Source organism: Trachypithecus francoisi, unplaced genomic scaffold, assembly GCF_009764315.1.
Source record: "Trachypithecus francoisi isolate TF-2019V2 unplaced genomic scaffold, Tfra_2.0 Lachesis_group0, whole genome shotgun sequence".
NCBI classification, from domain to species: domain Eukaryota; kingdom Metazoa; phylum Chordata; class Mammalia; order Primates; family Cercopithecidae; genus Trachypithecus; species Trachypithecus francoisi.
The window spans coordinates 80093773-80112938 of record NW_022681453.1 but is presented as its reverse complement, the minus strand read 5'-3'; the positions used below and the strand labels follow the sequence as shown (position 1 = coordinate 80112938).

General features: G+C 37.8%; 1 protein-coding gene across 1 annotated transcript in view; it reads right to left on the bottom strand.

The window, feature by feature from the left end:
• Positions 1 to 19166, bottom strand: part of MORC1 (MORC family CW-type zinc finger 1) — a 177090-nt gene that overhangs the window by 140770 nt on the left and 17154 nt on the right. The window contains 4 exon segments of the mRNA XM_033211353.1: positions 11657 to 11762; positions 13136 to 13295; positions 17600 to 17708; positions 18651 to 18741. Coding sequence (XP_033067244.1) covers positions 11657 to 11762; positions 13136 to 13295; positions 17600 to 17708; positions 18651 to 18741 — 466 coding nt within the window.

Below are 19166 nucleotides of genomic sequence, written 5' to 3'. Positions count from 1 at the left end.
CTTCAGAACAGACCACATCTTAGGCCACAAAACAAGTCTCAGCAAATTCAAAAAAGTAGAAATCAGCCAGGTGCGGTGGCTCACGCCTGTAATCTCAGCATGGGAGGCCAAGATGGGTGGATCACCTGAGCTCGGGAGTTCAAGACCAGCCTGACCAACATGGAGAAACCCTGTCTCTACTAAAAATACAAAATAAGCTAGGCATGGTGGCACATGCCTGTAATCCCAGCTACTCAGGAGGCTGAGGCAGGTGAATCACTTGAACCGGGGAGGCAGAGGTTGTGGTGAGCCAAGACTGTGCAATTGCGCTCTAGCCTGGGCAACAAGAGTGAAACTCCATCTCAAAAAAAAAAAAAAGAAAAAAAAAGTAAGTATCATATCAAGTATTTTTTCTGACTAGAGTGGAATAAAACTAGGAATCAATAACAAGAGAAACCATATAAACTACACAAATACATGAAAATTAAGCAACATGCTCCAGAATGATTAACGGGTCAATGTAGAAATTCAGAAGGAAATTTGAAAATCTCCTGAAACAAATGAAAAAGGAAGTACAATATACCAAAATCTATGGGATGTAACAAAAGCAGTGCCAAGAGGGAAGTTTATAGCATTAAATACCTACATCAAAATGTTGAAAGCCTTCAAATAAATAACCTAATGTTATTTATAATCTCAAGGAACTAGAAAAGTAAGAACAAATCAAACCCAAAATTACAAGAAAAGAAATAATGATCAGAGCATCAGAGCACTGACTAGTCTTTTAAACAAGAAAAAATGATGAAAGCATAAATAAATAAAACTGAGACCAAAAAAAACCACTGATCAACAAAATGAAAAGGTGCTTTTTGAAAAGATAAAAAACGTTTGAAAAACCTTTAGCAAAACTAAGAAAAAGAGAAGACGCAAATAAATCAAATTGAAAATGAAAAAGACTTAAACGAACCGAGACCATAAGAAACACAAAGAATCATTAGAGATGATTATGAACAACTATGTACCAACAAATTGAAAAACCTAAAAGAAATGGATAAATTCCTGGACACATGCAACTTACCAAGACTGAACCAGGAAGAAACAGAAAGTCTTAACCGACCAATAACGATAAACAAGATTGAAGCTGTAATAAAAAGGTGTCCATCAAAGAAAATCCCAGGACCTGATGTCTTCACTGCTGAATTGTACCAAACATTTAAAGAAAAACTAATACCAGTTCTACTCAAACTCTTCAAAAAAAACTGAAGAGGAAGGAATTCTTTCAAACTCATTCCGCAAGGCCAGCATTGCCCTGATACCAAAACCAGAAAAATACAACCAAAAAGGAAAACTACAGGCCAATATCACCGATGAACACAGATGGAAAAATCCTTAACAAAATACAAGCAAATTGATTTCAACAACACATTAAAAGGATCATTCACCTTTATCAAATGAGATTCATCCCAGGAGTGGAAGGATGGTTGAACATATGCAAATAAATAAACATGATACATCACATTAACAGAATCAAGGACAAAAACCATAGGATCATTTCAATTGATGATGAAAAATCATTGATAAAATTCAACATCCCTTTATGATAAAAACCCTTAACAAACTGTGTAAAGAAATAATATACCTCAAAATAATAAAAACCATGTAAGATAAACACATAGTTAACATTATACTGAATAAGAAGAAATTGAAAGCCTTTCCTCTAAGATCCGAAATAAGATAGGGATGGCCCACTGTCCCCACTTTTATTCCTAATACTGGAAGTCCTGGCCATAGCAATTAGGCAAGAGAAAGAAATATGGGGCATTCAAATCAGAAAGAAAGAAGTCAAATTAGTCTTGAGAATGACATAATCTTATATTTAGAAAAAACTAAAGATACCACCAGCAAACTGTTAGAAGTGATAAATGAATTCAGCAAAGTGGCAGAATACAAAAGATGCATGCAATTAGCAGCATTTCTATATGCCACCAGCAAACAATCTGAAAAAGAAATCAAAAAAGCAATCCCATTTATAACAGCTACAAAGAATATAAAATACCTAGAAGTCAACTTAACCAAAGAAGTGAAAGATCTATACAAAGAAAATTATAAAATACTGATGAAAGAAATTGAAGAGAATGCAAAGCATAATGGAAAGATATTCCTCATGAATTGGAAGAATTAATATTGTTAAATATTAAATACCACCCAAAGCAATTTACAGATTCAATACAATATCAAAATACCAGTGGTATTCTTCACAGAAATAGAAAAAAATCTTAAAATTTATATGCAACCACAGAAGACACTGAATAGCCAAAGCAATCCTGAGCAAAAAGAACAAAGAACATCACACTACGTGACTCCAAAATATACTACGAAGTTACAATAACTAAATCAGCATGGTACTGGCATAAAAACAGACACAGAACAATGGAACAGAAGAAGACAGAACCCAGATATAAATTCACGCATTTATAGCCAACTCATTTTTGACAAAGGCATCAAAAATACGCAAAGGGGAAAGGAGAGTTTCTTCAACAAATGGTGCTGAATGCACATATGCAGAAGAATGAAATTAGACCCCATCTCTCATCATATACAAACATCAAATCAAATGGATTAAAGACTTAAATGTAAGACCTAAAACTATGAAACTACTAGAAAGCCAGTTAGAAAACACTGGGGAAACTCTCCAGGAAATTAATCTGGGCAAAGGGGTGTGTGTGGGGCGGGGTGTGGGTGTGCGTATGTGTGTCTGTGTGTGTGTGTGTATGTGTGTGTAAGACCTCAAAAGCAAAAGTAATTAAAACAAAATAGACAAATGGCATTACATCAAGCTAAAAAGTTTCTGCAAAGCAAAGAAGACAATCAACAAAGTGATGAGACTACCCACAGAATAGGAGAAAATATTTGCAAACTATCCATCTGACAGAGGATTAATATCCAGAATATATAAGAAGCTCAAACAACTCAATGGCAAAATACCAAATAATCTAATTTTAAAATGGGCAGAAGATCTGATTCAACATTTCTCAAAAGATAACATACAAATAGCCAAAGGTATATGGAAAAATGCTCAACATCACTAATCATCAGAGAAATGTAAACCAAAACCACAATGAGATATCATCTTGCCCCAATTAAAATGGCTTTTCTCAAAAAGACAGGGAATAACGAATACTAGTGAGGATGTGAAGAAAGGGGAACCCTCGGATGCTGTTGGTAGGAATGTAAATCAGTACAGCCATTTTGGAGAATAGTATGGAGGCTCCTCAAAAAACTAAAAATAGAACTACTATATGATCCAGCAATACCATTACTGGAAAGAAACTGAACCTATCAAAGAGATATCTGTATTCCCTTGTTTATTGCAACACTATTCACAATACACAAAATATGCAATCAACCTAAGTGCCATAGTGGATGAATGCATAAAGAAATGTTGTACATATACACAACAGAACACTATTCAGCCATAAGAAAGTATGAAATCCTGTCATTGTAGCAACATGGATTGAACTGGAGGTCATTATGTTAAGTGAAATAAGCCAAGCACAGAATGATTAATATAACATGTTCTCACTCATGTGTTGGAGCTAAAAAAGTGGATCTCATTAAGATGGAGAGTAGACTGGTAGTTACCAGAGGCAAGGTAATAAGGTGGGGATGAAGACAGGTTGATTTAATGGGATGAAATATACAGTTAAACAGAAGAAATAAGACCTACTGTTCAACAGATCAATAGTGTAACTGTAGTTAACAATCATCTATGGTACATTTCAAAATAGCTAGAAGAGAATAATTAAAAGGTTTGTAGCATAAAGAAAAGAAATATTTAAGGGGATGAATATCCCAATTACCTCTATTTTAACTTTACAAATTATACAAATGTATCATGTACCCTGAAAATATGTACATCTATAATCTACCAATATACTTTTTAAAAGTTTTTTTAAGTCAAGTTGATGGAGAAAGAAGGAGGTGCATGTAATTCATAAAGGATAATAATTTGTAGTGACGCACTGGTAGATCTCTATCAAACCTGATGGACTGTGTTCATGTCCTGGTTATCATATTGTACTTTGGTTTTTCAAAATACCACCACTGGGGAAAATTACAACCACTTAACCCAGTAATATTATTTCTGAGAATCAACAGTAAATAAATACTTGTCTAAGTATCTAACAATGTAAGTATAAAGACTGACATTGTTCTCAAAAGTGAAAAATTAAAATCAACCTGAATGCTCATCAACAGAGAAGTACTGATGTACAGGTAGACCATCCCTTATCTGAAATGCTTGGGACCAGATATGTTTCAAATTTCTAATTTTTTTCAGATTTTGGTAAAATATCAACATTTGGAACATCTAGGTGAAAGGTACATGGGAATTTTCTGTATTATCTTTAAAACTCTGAAAAGTCAAATTTTTTCAAAAACTTTAAAAGGGTAAGTTAAATCTAATATAAAGTGACAGATAATAAATATCTGGAAGATAGATTTAAATCCCAACGAGCAAAATAATTTCTACAGTAGAAGAGAGATTGGGGGAGCTGAGGTGGAGAATGAGGACGCACTTTTATATCACTTTACCTATTTATGAAAGTTTAAATATTTTTCAATGAGTTAATATTTGTAATACTAATTGAAGGTCCTCCCTTCATTCCCACTCCATCCTCTGCCCCCAAAATTAATGCCTCTTGAACAGGTGCTGAACCACTTGGCAAACAACAAGGGAGAGTGAGGTATATGGGAAGTAAAGAAAACTATTGCTTGGCAACCAGGCAAGAGAAAGAAAGAAAAGGCATCCAGATAGGAAGAGAGGAAGCCAAACTACATGTGTTTGCAAACGACATGATTCTGTATCTAGAAAACCCCATAGTCTCAGCCCAAAAGCTCCTTTGGCTAATAAACAACCTCAGCAAAGTTGCAGATACAAAATCAATGTACAAAAGTCACTAACATTCCTATACATTAACAACAGCCAAGCTGAGAGTCAAATCAGGAAGGCAATCTCATTCACAACTGCTACAAAAAGAATAAAATACCTAGATATACACCTAACCAGGGAGGTGAAAGATTCCCACAAGGAGAATTACAAAACACTGCTCAAATAAATCAGAGAAGACACAAACAAATGGAAAAACATCGCATGCTCCTGTATAGGAAGAATCAATATCATTAAAATGACCTTACTGCCCAAAGCAATTTACAGATTCAATGCTATTCCTGTCAAAGTACCAATGACATTCTTCACAGAACTAGAAAAAAATTATCTTAAAATTCATATGGAACCAAAAGAGCCTGAATAGCCAAAGCAATCCAAAGCAAAAAGAACAAAGCTGGAGGTACCACATTACCCAACTTCAAATTATACTAAAGGGGTACAGTAACCAAAACAGCATGGTACTGGTACAAAAACAGACACATAGGTCAAAGAAAGAGAATAGAGAGCCCAGAAATAAGGCTGCACACCTACAACCATCTGATCATCAACAAAGCTGATAAAATGAAGCAATGCGAAAAGATTCCCTATTCAATAAATGGTGCTGGGATAACTGGCTAGCTATGTGCAGAAGATTGAAGCAGGACCCCTTCCTTACACTACATACAAAAATTAACTCAGGATGAATTAAAGACTTAAATGTAAAAGCCAAAACTATAAAAACCCTGGGAAACAACCTAGGTAATACCATCCTGGACATAGGAATGGGCACAGATTTCATGACAAAACACCAAAAGCCATTACAACAAAAGCAAAAATTGACAAGTGGGATCTAATTAAACTAAAGAGCTTCTGCACAGCAAAAGAAACTATCAACAAAGTAAACAGACAACCTACAGGGTGGGAGAAAGTATTTGGAAACTATGCATCTGACAAAGGTCTAATATTGAGCATCTATAAGGAACTTAAACTTACAAGAGAAAAAGAAACAACTCATTAAAAAATCGGCAAAGGACACGAACATTTTTCAAAAGCAGACATACATACAGTCAACAAGCATATGAAAAAAAGCTCAATATCACTGATCATTAGAGAAATGCAAATCAAAACCTACCATCTCACATCAGTCAGAATGGCTATTATTAAAATGTCGAAAAATTACAAATGCTGGAGAGGCTGCAGAGAAAAGGGAATACTTACACACTGTTAGTGGGAGTGTACTAGTTTAACCATTGTGGAAAGCAGTATGGCAATTCCTCAACGAGCTAAAAAGTAGAACTACCATTCAACTCAGGAACCCCATTACTGGGTATATACCCAGAGTAATAAAAGCATTCTGTCATAAAGACACATGCATGCAAATGCTCACCGTAGCACTATTTACTATATCACAACAGCCAAGATATGGAACCTAAATGTCCATAAATGACAGACTGAATAAAGAAAATGTGGTACATATATCATGGAATACTATGCCACCATAAAAAAGAACGAGATCATGTCTTTTGCAGGAATGTGGATAGAGCTGGAGGCTATTATCTTTAGCAAACTAACACAGGAACAGAAAACTAAATACTGCATGTTCTCACTTACAAGTGCAAGCTAAATAATGAGAACACATGGACACACTGAAGGAAACAACAGACACTGGGGTCTTGAGCGTGGAGGGTGGGAGGAGGGAAAGGAGCAGAAAAGGTAACTGTTGGCTATTAGGCTTAATACCTGAGTGATGAAATAGTCTGTAAAACAAACCTCTGTGACACAAATTTACCTACATAACAAACCTACATGTGTACCCTGAACCTAAACTAAAAGTCTAAAAGAAAAGTAATGCTTGGATCCAATTCAGTGGCATATCTTACATGTAATTTTAAAATCCAAATTAAGATTCCATCCTGGTATCCACATAAAGAGGTCTATGTCCTGTGAATGAAATAAGATCTCTATGTAAGGAATGCCAAAGTAGAATCACAGTCCTATAGATTTCGCAGATGAGAATCCATACTAACCACATAGGTGGTCGTGATGGGCAGTGACTCATTTTAAAACCCTCCACTAGCCTGTTATCTTCTGTAGCCACTCAATAAAGGACTTCTGAAAATGATTCTAAACTTTAATCATCTGTATGACTGTAAATGAAGCTTACTAAAAGCCACCAATAAGATGGAGGGAAAGAATTAACTAAAGATTTTGTTTTGCACATGGACTATTTAAGGAGGAAAAAATATAACTTAATGGAAGAAAACATCTACAAAAGTTTGAGATGTGGGATTTGGGTCCAGAGTTCCAAAAAATTACCACAACATAAATCAGTAAACACACCTGAAGAAACATCTTGTTTTCTGTCATTAGTCCACTTTCATTTTCTTCAGTGTTCAGTATTACTGGCATTATCCCCACCCTTTGTTTCAAACTCTTGATTTTCTTTTGATTTTTTACAAAGTTATTTTTTGTATCTTCTTCGCTTTCAGGAAACACTGCCTAAGTTTATGGCAACATATAAATTTAAGATAATTTTTACCCTGCAAATTCAACTCACTTTCTGCATATAACCCTGGAACCTATATCTGATTCCCTGGCACTCTCCATAAATCATATTGACAATTTCAAAATTCAATTTGACATTTCACACATAAAATGCAGACTTGTGTATCACATGCATTCTAAAATTCTGATGACTGCTATCTATTCGAAATTTTTTTTAAATTTAAGTGGAAATAGGTCACCTTTAAACTGATACTGCCAAACCACAGGCCACCACTGACCATGTGCTTGAACATCACTTCTACTGAAATTCTCTTGACATGACTGTCATATTGAAAGGAGACCCTGCCACTGGTCTGATTACTGCTGTTAGTGCCTCAGCCCAAAGCAGAATGATAAAAGGTTTTGAATCCTATGTAAAATTAATGTCAAAGTTGGGCACAGTGACACACACCTGTAATCCCAGCACTTTGGGAGGCCAAGGTGGGCGGATTACCTGAGGTTAGGAGTTCGAGACCAGCCTGAGCAACATGATGAAACCCCATTTCTACCAAAAATTCCAAAAAATCAGCCTGGAGTGGTGGCACATGCCTGTAATCCCAGCTACTTGGGAGGCTGAGGTGGGAGAATCACTTGAACTCAGGAGGCAGAAGTTGCAGTGAGCTGAAATACCACCACTGCACTCCAGCCTCAGCAACAAGAGTGAAACTCTGTCTCAAAAAAAAAAACAAAAACAAACAAACAAACAAAAAACCATGATGTCAAATATTCACAAGAACTATATGAAAATGCCAAAACACCTCTTCCCTGAGGCCAATAAAGCTTGAAAGTTTGAATTTTCATATTCCTATACAGAAAATTAAATTATTTTCAGAATCAGCAGCACTCTCTATCTAAGACCAAACCTGGAAATTACATAGTTTCAAGATTTGAAAATTGTTTTGGACAGCTGTAGAATCCTACCCAGCAGAGATAAGGGAATACGATAATCACCAGGAAAAGAAATGGTAAAAAATGTGTCATATAAATTGCACCGGATTAGAGGTTCAAATATCAGAGGCCATAAATGAAAGAGGACTCAAAAAAAAGACCCACCTTGGACCAGAACTAATCCTTTAGGACTAAGAATTAATGTCTTTTCTAGTCTCTTACTGAAGAGTAATTGGGTGTTAATGTTAAAACCCACGGGACCACACCATTGTCCATAACCTTGTGTGGCAAACTATGTACCATTTTTTAACAAGTTAAAAATACATGTATGTTGGCCAGGTGTGGCGGCTTATGCCTGCAAACTCAGCACTTTGGGAGGCCAAGGCGGGTAGATCACCTGAAGTCAGAAGTTCAAGACCAGCCTGGCCAACAAGGTGAAACCCTGTCTCTACTAAAAATACAAAAAAATTAGCCAGGCAGGGTGGTGCATGCCTATAATCCCAGCTACTTGGGAGGCTGAGGGATGAGAATTGCTTAAACCCACGAGGCGGAGGTTGCAGTGAGCCAAGATAGCACCACTGCACTCCAGCCTGGGCAACAGGATGAGACTCCACCTTAAAAAATAAATAAATAAAAAAGAGAGAAAAAATGTATGTTCTAAGTTTAAAGGAAGCTTGGGAGTGATGGGGAGGAAACAGTAGGTCAAAATCAATAATGAAGTGGAATTAAGGGCAAATCTTTTACAGAAGAAAACTACAGAGGCACTGCTACCCCTGAGGAGGTGGGGAATGGTGATGCTATCCCTTCTTGTTATCATCACAGTACTCGTGTCAGAGGCCATGAAATGTACAGCATCCTTGGTTCAGAAATTATGAATCCTCTTTACACTGATTCTTCCTTATAAATCCCAGCCCTGTCTTTAAAGGCTTTTCTTGTGATTAAACTAAAACAAAATTTTGCTGAAAAACAAATTAGAAAATCCAGTGTGATCTATGTGCCAAAGTGAAAGTGTACATGTTTTAGGTCTCATTCATTTTCTTTATTTTATAATTAACTGCCTAAATGGCTAGAGAAGCTCTGGCTTCATTACACAATCTGGAAACAGCAAGAACATCTTTCCAAAGATGTAGCTGTCAAATTATCCCTCTAATAATGTATTGTTTTCTAATGCCAGTGTAGAAATGCCAAGGCACTCTGACAGATAACTGTTTCAAAATGCTTTTAAATAGCATGAAATATCGGTTTTGGAACCAGCTGGCAACTAGAAGGGCAGAGGCAGCAGGAAAAGGGAAGACAGTAATGGAGATGTTGATAATTCTGGGACTCCTTTCTGACACTGGTATATTAATGCTGGCACAGGGGTTCCCAGCATTTGTGGAACAGCCATTAGGCTGAATATTTTTTTCCAAAAGAAAAAAAAAAAAAAAGCCCTCCATTTCTGTGTAGATTAGGAATTGCACATGTTAGAATATGAGAAAAAACATACATCAGAAATAAGGAGAGAAGATCGCCTAAAAGTGTGTTATCAAATAGTTATTTGCTAACTGTGGAAATTTCTAAATTTCACCTCATTGGGAAAAGCAAAAGAAGTTCTCTGTAACCTGACACGTCTACGTGGGTCTTAACACCTTAGTCTAAAACTATATGGTAGCTACTGGCCACCTGTGGCTATTGGGCATCAGTCCAAATTCATATGTACTATATGTTGCAAAACATACACTGGATTCAAAGACTTTGTATTAAAAAAAAAGAATGTAAGGCCGGGCGCGGTGGCTCAAGCCTGTAATCCCAGCACTTTGGGAGGCCGAGACGGGCGGATCACGAAGTCAGGAGATCGAGACCATCCTGGCTAACACTGTGAAACCCCGTCTCTACTAAAAATAAAATACAAAAAACTAGCCGGGCGAGGTGGCGGCGCCTGTAGTCCCAGCTACTCGGGAGGCTGAGGCAGGAGAATGGCGGGAACCCGGGAGGCGGAGCTTGCAGTGAGCTGAGATCCGGCCACTGCACTCCAGTCCGGGTGACAGAGCGAGACTCCGTCTCAAAAAAAAAAAATAAAAAAATAAAAAAAAAAATAAAAATAAAAATAAAAATAAAAAAAAGAATGTAAAATATCATCAATATTTTTCAGCAACAGAGCTAGACTCTGTCTCAAAAAAAATCATCAATATTTTTCATACTGAAATTTAAATGACAATATTTTAGATATATTGGATTAAATAAAACCATTATCAAAATGAATTTAACCTATTCTTTTTACTTTTCTTTTCTTTTTGAGGCAGAGTCTCGCTCTATTGCCCAGGCTGGAGTGCAGTGGCCGATCTCAGCTCACTGCAAGCTCTGCCTCCCGGGTTTACGCCATTCTCCTGCCTCAGCCTCCCGAGTAGCTGGGACTACAGGCGCCCGCCACCTCGCCCGGCTAGTTTTTTGTATTTTTTTTAAGTAGAGACGGGGTTTCACCATGTTAGCCAGGATGGTCTCGATCTCCTGACCTTGTGATCCACCCGTCTCGGCCTCCCAAAGTGCTGGGATTACAGGCTTGAGCCACCACGCCCGCCCTCTTTTTACTTTTCTTAAGGTGGCTATACTAGAAAATTTAAGATTAAATTTGTCCCTTATTGTGGCTCTCATTATATTTCTATTGTACAACACTGAAATACAAAATAAATCGCCCTGGATTAAATTACCTTTACAATCTCTTCTAGCTGCAGTGTTCTGAGACTAAAAAACTGCAGGCTCAAGCTAAGTTTTAAGTAAAAATGTTATTTTAGAGAAATCTAGCTTTTGTCACTATTTCATTCTTTCTCCACACTTTTTCATGCAGAAAATAACAATAAAATTGCCATTTGGTCATATTCCTTTTTGCTTCACACTCTCCTGATGTCTGTCCATTTTTAATGATCTAATGAGTAATAAACTCTGCAGGTTTTTTTCAGTTTTAATATCTATAAATTAGGAGTCAAGGTATTAGAACGCTTTAGAAGTCTTATATTCCAGTGGTCCCTAAACATGCTGGCACCTCTGAATCATCTGGGGAACATTTGAAAAAGACTGATTCCTAGGCTTGATATCTGGACATTCTGACTTAGTAGGTCAAAATGAGGCCCCAGATCCTGTACTTCTCAAGAAACATCCCAGGTCACTCTGAGGCTTGAAGTTTGGAAACCACTGGTTTAGCCCAACTTTATAAGTAACTAGGATAAGATGAACTGTCCCAGTGCTAAAGCCCAGCGACCTCAGACCTGGAGCCAGGACGCAGGGCTGCTAACTCTAGCTCACCACCATTGTTGAAAAACATTCTGTCAAACGCACACATACTCCTCCAGAGCTCCAGCCATCAGTATATCCTCTTTGTCAGTTTTAACATCCAACTCTGGTTCTCCATTAAGCAGAAGCTTCAAGTTATAAATAACCAGCAAAGTACCTGGTAGAAAAAATAGATGTTTGACTTGTCAGTATTTTAAATACACTAAGTGCTAGTCATTGTGCTATCATCTCATCTATGGAACTGAATCTGTTATAAAATTTTCTTTTGTACTTCAGGAAATAGTATGTTTGGCTAAGTCTTTGGCTAAACCAAGATATGTCTTATAGCAAGTTTCACTCCCTGCCAAAGAGTGCTGAGTTTCTACAGTATGGTGCCTCTTATTACTATTCAATTCATTACAAGTCTTTCAATGTGGATTTTTAAACTTTGGCACTTTTTTCATAATTTGCATTATGAAATTTGTTAAGAGCCTGAGCCAAGCTTGTGTTATAGGTAAAGCTCTCATTGGTAGTACTAAATTTAACACATATAAAAACAAAGAAGGGTTTTTAAATATTGTACAAATAAGAAGTATTGTTTTCATACACTATAGCAGGTGTTAGTAAATTTTTTCCGCAAAGGGCCAGACAGTAAATATTTCAGGCTTTGCAGGCCATACGGTCTCTGTTGCAACTATTCACAATGCAGCTCTGCCACTGAAGCATGAAAACAGCAACGGATAACACATAAATGAATGAGTGTGGTTGCGTTCCAATAAAACTTGATTTACAAGAACAGGTGGGGGCCACATTTGACCCAAGACCATAATTTGCTGACCCCTGCTCCAAGGCACGGTTAACAAAAAAGTCCAAATTATTTCCAGTTGATTATGATACAAAGTCAAACAGGATCATCAGAGAAATTAAGAGGACAACTAATTATACTTTTTGGTAGTTTTAAACACAAGGGAGAATAGCATAGTAGCTAAGAACGTGGGCTTTCAAGCCTAAATGTCTGTGTCTAAATCCTGGATCAACTGTGTCAGTAGACACAGTGCATTCGACATGTTACAGAAAGTCGGTGGAAGTGGAAAGAATGAGGGAAAAGATCTGTTAATCTGGAGAAGAATATCTGCAATGCTTTTGCTAACTTTGCCACAGAGACATGAATTCATTACTTCACAAGTTGCTAACTCTCTTACATACCTGTTACCACCCTATCTCAAATGATGCAATAAGTGTCTCCTAACTTTGCTATCTAGTGCAGCGACTGTGGAGTCCCTGTGGTGAAGCCTGTATCATCCTCTTCTCACCCAGTTTCACCAAGCTCATGCAAGTACACATCCTTCTCCCAGGGTCAGGGATTTACAATAATTTATGTTTGGATGCTCTTAAGACAAAGCTCACATGGATAAAATAAATGACTGTCCCCACTGTGAATCCACATGAGATTATAAGAGCGAAAAAAAAAGAAAACATATGTACAGTGTCTTTCATAAGACACTGAAAACAAATACTTCCCTCAAATTGTCAGAGTTTTCATGATCTTACCACATTTTCCATAGATCACATCAAACTGCTGCATCAATTCTGCTTCAGTTTTAAATGGTGAGTATTTGTAAATTATAGATAATTCCATTGCGAATTTCTGGGGATCATCTGTGACAGATTCTCTGGTTCTTATTAACCATGAGGGCATTGGAACTACAACCTATTAAAAAAAAAACCATCAATTTATTATAAAATACACAAAAAACATTATTCTTTTGTCTTATCTATTTCATTCCACTCTTCATCTAGACAAATTACAAAACACTTGAGTTAAAAGTTCATTTTCCTCCTATAATCTAGTTGTATAAGAGACACATAACAAATGTGTATAGACAGGATTGTATTTTAAAATACTCCATTGTGGAAGATGGGAACAGATGGAGTGTACTTCAACTCCCTCTTGAAGGGTAGAATGGCAGAGGGAACAACAGAATCAGCATTTTAAAAGTTGAAAAGCAGATGACAGCACACGCAAGAAAAGCAATCTAAAACCCAAGCCAGAAAGAAGAGCCAGCCTGATTTGCAGTTCAGAATTCCTACGGTGAAATGCTCAGGGACTGATGGCAGGAGTTAACTCTAGAGTTGGGGTAGGGGGAGAGGAGAACTAGAAGTAGCATCTACATCCCCATCTGGTTCCTCCTCAGCCCCCAGGGTCTGGATATTCTCTGGAAAGAGTAGAACAATGGATTTCTAGACTGGAAGACATACCAGGCACTGTTGTTGGGGGCACCTTACTGAGATTAGATAGACTGAATGAAAGTACACTTCGCAGATGCTGAGAACCTCAGATCTCATCTCCCATTTGTCTCCCAGAAGCTGACAGGTAGGCCTGGAGGCAGAAGACTAGGAGTCTTTCTCGAAAAATCTGACCAACCCAGAAGGAAAGACGCAAAGACAGTTACATTAAGGATTCCCCAATAAAAAAAGCTCAGTTAGATCACATGATTGTGACAGTCACAGCAGCCAGGCCCCACTCACGTTCTCAGAGCTCCCACTCAGCATTTTATTGACTAATCTTTAAAGTATTCAGGAGTAATGGCCATCTAAGAAAAGCCTCTAATATGATAATAGAGAACAAACAATTAAAAACAAAGCAACTCAGTGAAAACAGAAACCATAAAAAGAAGATGAAAATTTCAACAGGGCAAAAATCAATTACTGTTAATATCTTCAGAGTTGTAAGAGAGAATACTGTATCCATGAAACAAGAATGAGATATCCTTGAAAAAGAAACATTCAGCGAATAAGAAAGAGTTCTTGGAAATTAAGAATATGATTACAGAAAAAAATTCAGTGAAAGTATCAGAGGCATTTGAATCAGAGTGACTCCATCGTGAACAGGGGCTGGGTCAAATAAGGCTGAGTCCTACCGGGCTGCATTTCCATTTTAGGCATTCTTAAGTCACAGGATAGGATAGGAGGTGGGCACAAGATACAGGTCACAAAGACCCTGCTGACCCAGATTCACTCAGAAGCTGGTCAAATCCCACCAAAACCAAGATGGTGACCACTGGTCATCCTCACTGCTCATTATATGCTAATTATAATGTATCAGCACGCTAACAGGCATTCCCACCGGTGCCATGACAGTTTACAAGAGCCATGGGAAGGTCAGGAAGTTGCCCTTTATGGTCTACAAATGGGAGGAAACCTCAGTTCCTGGAATTGCCCACCCCATTCCTGGAAAACTCATGAGTAATTAACCCCTTGTTTAGCACATATAATCAAGAAGTAACTATTAGTATACTCAGTTGAGCAGCCCAGGCCACTGTTCTCCCTATGTAGTTGTCATTCTCTTATTCCTTTACTTTTTTCTTAATAAGCTTGCTTTCACTTCACTCCATGAACTCGCCTTGAATTCCTTCTTGCACAAGGTCCAAGAACTCTCTCGGGGTCTGGATCAGACCCCTTTCTGGTAACAAAAGGGTTCAAAAATAAATATCAGAACATCTCCCAGAAAATAAAACAAAAATATAAAACTCAGAAAACAGGAAAGAAAGGCTAAGAAAATTAGAGAACCATTTCCAGAATACAATAGCTAAAAAACAAGAGTTACAAAAGGATAGAAAAGAGAATATGAATAAAAGAAAATCATCAGTTATTACAAGAAATTATTATCCCAGAATTGAAGAATATGAATTTCCAAATCAAAAAGACCCAACAAGTGACCAGCACAATGGATGTGCATAGGCCACGCAAAGGCAAAACATTGAAAGCAGCATACTGGGACAAAGAAGATTCTTTTGACCTTCAAAGAGTAAAGGCAAAAAACAAACACATAAAAAAACAAAAAACAAAAAAAAGAATGGGTCACATATAAGATTAAGTAATTAAATGGCTTGAGACTTCTCAATAACAACACAAAAAATTAGATAATGAAGCAAAACCTTTGAAACCCTGAAGGAAAATAAATTCCAACCTAGAAATAATATCAAGCCCAACTACCATTAAGTGTTAGGGTAGAATAAAAACCTTTTAATGCATGTGAGGTCTCCAGATATTTTGCCCCCTATGTTCCCTTGCTCACGAAGTCACTGGAGAACATGCTGTACCAAGAAGAGAGAGCAAGCTACAGAAGAAGACATGGTATCTAGGATCTCAGAGATGACACAGAAGAGAGGGGAAGGGAATCACCAAGGTGATGGCAAGGGCAGATCCCAGGATGGCAGCTGAACACTGCCATGGAAGCAGGAGTATGAGCTGTAGCACAGGAGAAAGCCCCAAGCAGACTTTATCAGGACAATGGAACTGAGAGGACAGCACTTTGAGACTGGGGTTAACGGAGTGACGTGAACACAGAAAACCAAGCAAATATTCAGTGATAGTAATACACATAAAAAACTAAGCAGTCAATTATTAATCTTAGGGGAAACAGTTGTACATGAAAAAGAAAAATAATAGTTGATGACTTGGTATAAGATGAACAGTGTTTATAAAGTCTTATAAAGTAAATACTGAATACTGTCATAACTAAAATTACAATAAACCTATGTTGAGGGTGGCGGATGAGAAGACGGTGATTATATGATAGAAGCAGAGAAAAAAGGTAGGTAAATCCTCTCTTATAGTGGGAGGTTAATAGATAATGCCTAGATAAAATCAGGAAGTAGCAATACAAGCATGCTATTTAGAGATACGCAGGTAAATATCAAAAGAACAGGCCACTTATTTTTATTTTTATTTTTTTGAGACAGGATCTCACTATGTTGCTCAGGCTGGGCTCAAACTACTGAGCTCAAGTGATCCTCCCTGTTCAGCCTCCCAAGTAGCGGGGACTACAGATGCACTCCACCATGCCTAGCTAGAACTTGTTAATATTGTTGCAAGAGGTTGTCTCTGTGGCAGTAGAAATGGGAAGTAGTTGCTGTTGTTAGTTTTTTTTTTAAAAAAGGGAATGGCCCATTTTAAGAAAGCTATAAGTAAAGGTTAGCCCAATTTTCCATGCCCTTTACACACATAACATGCAACATAAATGCTTAAAGCATCACTTTTTCTCATGTCAGGTTCACACGGCTTACTCCTTTTTACCTGCAGACTGCTCCTGTCACCCAGCCCCACCCACTGGCAGTCTCATAGTCCTACACCGTCCATCCCAACTCCATATGCATCTCCAGGTCTGAGACTTGTTGAGGCCATTACTGTCCAGTACCAGCTTGTCCACTTGCAAGTCGTCCTCTCTCCATAAAACCCTCATTGGCCACTCGAGGCCCTCTAATCTCTCCATCCATATCATTGCTTTTGATAATCTGGTAACAGTAGCCACACAGACTCATTGAGGAGCATTCTTTTTAAATTCCCTCACTTTTTAATCCAATTCATACGTGTCTACCTTATTTTGTGATAAAGCTGAAGACTCTTAGATGGCCATATGATCTTCTGCTTCTTTTCTACTTTCATAGAGTCTATCCAGTACTAGGCAGAGAGTAGTTCCTCAACATGTATTTGTTGTATTGAATTATAACTGATAGTCATACTAATAAAACTCAGGCACTAGTTCAGCAAATGATCCAGAGGCAGCAAAGGCCTCTGGATCAACAAATGGAGTTGAAATTATGGTCACCAGAGTTACAGTTTTAAGTCTATTTTGCCTTCAATTTCTTTACATTTTGTATTCCAAGTCTTTGACTCCAATATTTTATTTATTTTTAAAATCATAATCCATTTATGGCATATACGGTGGAAAGATTTTTCAGGTTTCTTCTAAAAAGCTCATCATGTCTAAGGGAGCCTCTTCTTTTGGGAGATTTGAGCACATGGATAGTGAAAATGAAGTTCTCAGGAAAGGGTCAAGAGGACAGGCCTTTGATGTCCTCAGAATATCTTGATACCTTCTCTCCATTTCCCAAACATATTCCTAAGTTTCTAAATCATATCAGAAACAACCCACCACAAGACTTCACCTCCTGAGAGTAAATGAAAGCAACATCATTGCTATGGGAACAGAAGGAAAACCTCAACTCTTACCTCACTAAGACTTTCTTCTTCACAGAACGTCTGAGAAAAAAACACACAGGTCATCGTTTCTTCCTTCTTCGTAAAAAGAATAAAGTCTTTTCCAATTCTCATGGACCCACTATATTAAAAATGAAGAACATCACGTTTTACATCTCATATACTAAAAAGGAAACAGGCAGGCTGTTACCACTGTGTACTGTAATAGGATGTTCTTTCCAACACTGTTCTGTTGACCCGTCATCAAGAGGGTACAATTTTTTTTTTTTTTCAAAGTAAAGCAGAAGAATTTGAACTAAGCCAGCTCCACACTTTTGCTTGCAATTTGGCTGCTGGGGAAAGGGTCCATTCAGGGCTCCAAAGAACAATCATCTGTCTCAGGCAGGAGTCGTACCAGTGAGCCTCATGTCCTCACCTTTCAATGCAGCACACTAAAAAAATGAGCTGCAGACACAGCACCTAGGTTAAAATATGCTTTGAGAAACAACAGAACACAGAGATGCAACAAAGCCCTAAAGTCCAGGGGTACTGCTTCAGGGATCTCTGAAAGAGGATTTATCTTATTATCTGGGAGAATTAACGTAAAATGCTGTAAAGATAAAAGTCAGTTACGGGCTGGGCATGGTGACTCACGTAATCCCAGCATTTTGGGAGGCTGAGACGGGCTGATTACTTGAGGTCAGGAGTTCGAGACCAGCCTGGCCAACATGGTGAAACCCTGTCTCTACAAAAATACAAAAATAAGCTGGGCATGGTGGCTCACACCTGTAGTCCCAGCTGCTCAGTAGGCTGAGGCAGGAGAATTGCTTGAACCAGGGAGGTGGAAGTTGCAGTGAGCCGAGATCATGCCACTGCACTCCAGCCTGGGTGACAGAGTGAGAACCTGCCTCAAAAAAAAAAAGCCAGTTTTGTATATGGAGATTATAACACAAAGTAGGTCCCCTGCCTCAAGTTTATATTCTTTTTAAAGCTTTACACGCCTGCATCATTCTGTGTAAACTGCTTTATAAACAGTGTTCCCAGTATCAATAATATATGTCTTAAGGGAAAAAAAGATTCTCACCTTTTAAGACCATTGCCGTATTGCCCTATGAACTTCAAGGTTGACAGCCGTTTTTTGGATCGTCCAAAGTAAATGATGTCTGAAGCTTCCTCTGTAATTGACAGTGACTTTTAAGATGGTTAGGAAGACTCTTTGACCCTGGCCTGAGGCCCAGTTGTCAGGATCTCACATTCCTCAGAACAACAGGGCAAATCCCTAGCTCCAGAGACAAGGATTTTCATCAGGATCCATAGTCTCTGACAAGGGTCCTAACGGTATTACAGTCAGCCCAAGGTACCGTGGGCTCCACATTCACAGACTCAACTAATCTCGGACTGAAAATATTCAGAAAAAAATAAGTTGTATCTGGACTGACCATGTACAGACTTTTTTTTTTTTTTGGTCATTATTCTCTAAACAATAAAGTTTTACAATTATTTAATAGCATTTACACTGCACTGGGTATTATAAGGAACCTGGAGAAGATTTAAAGTATACAGGAGGATGTATATAGGTTATATGGAAATACCATGCCAT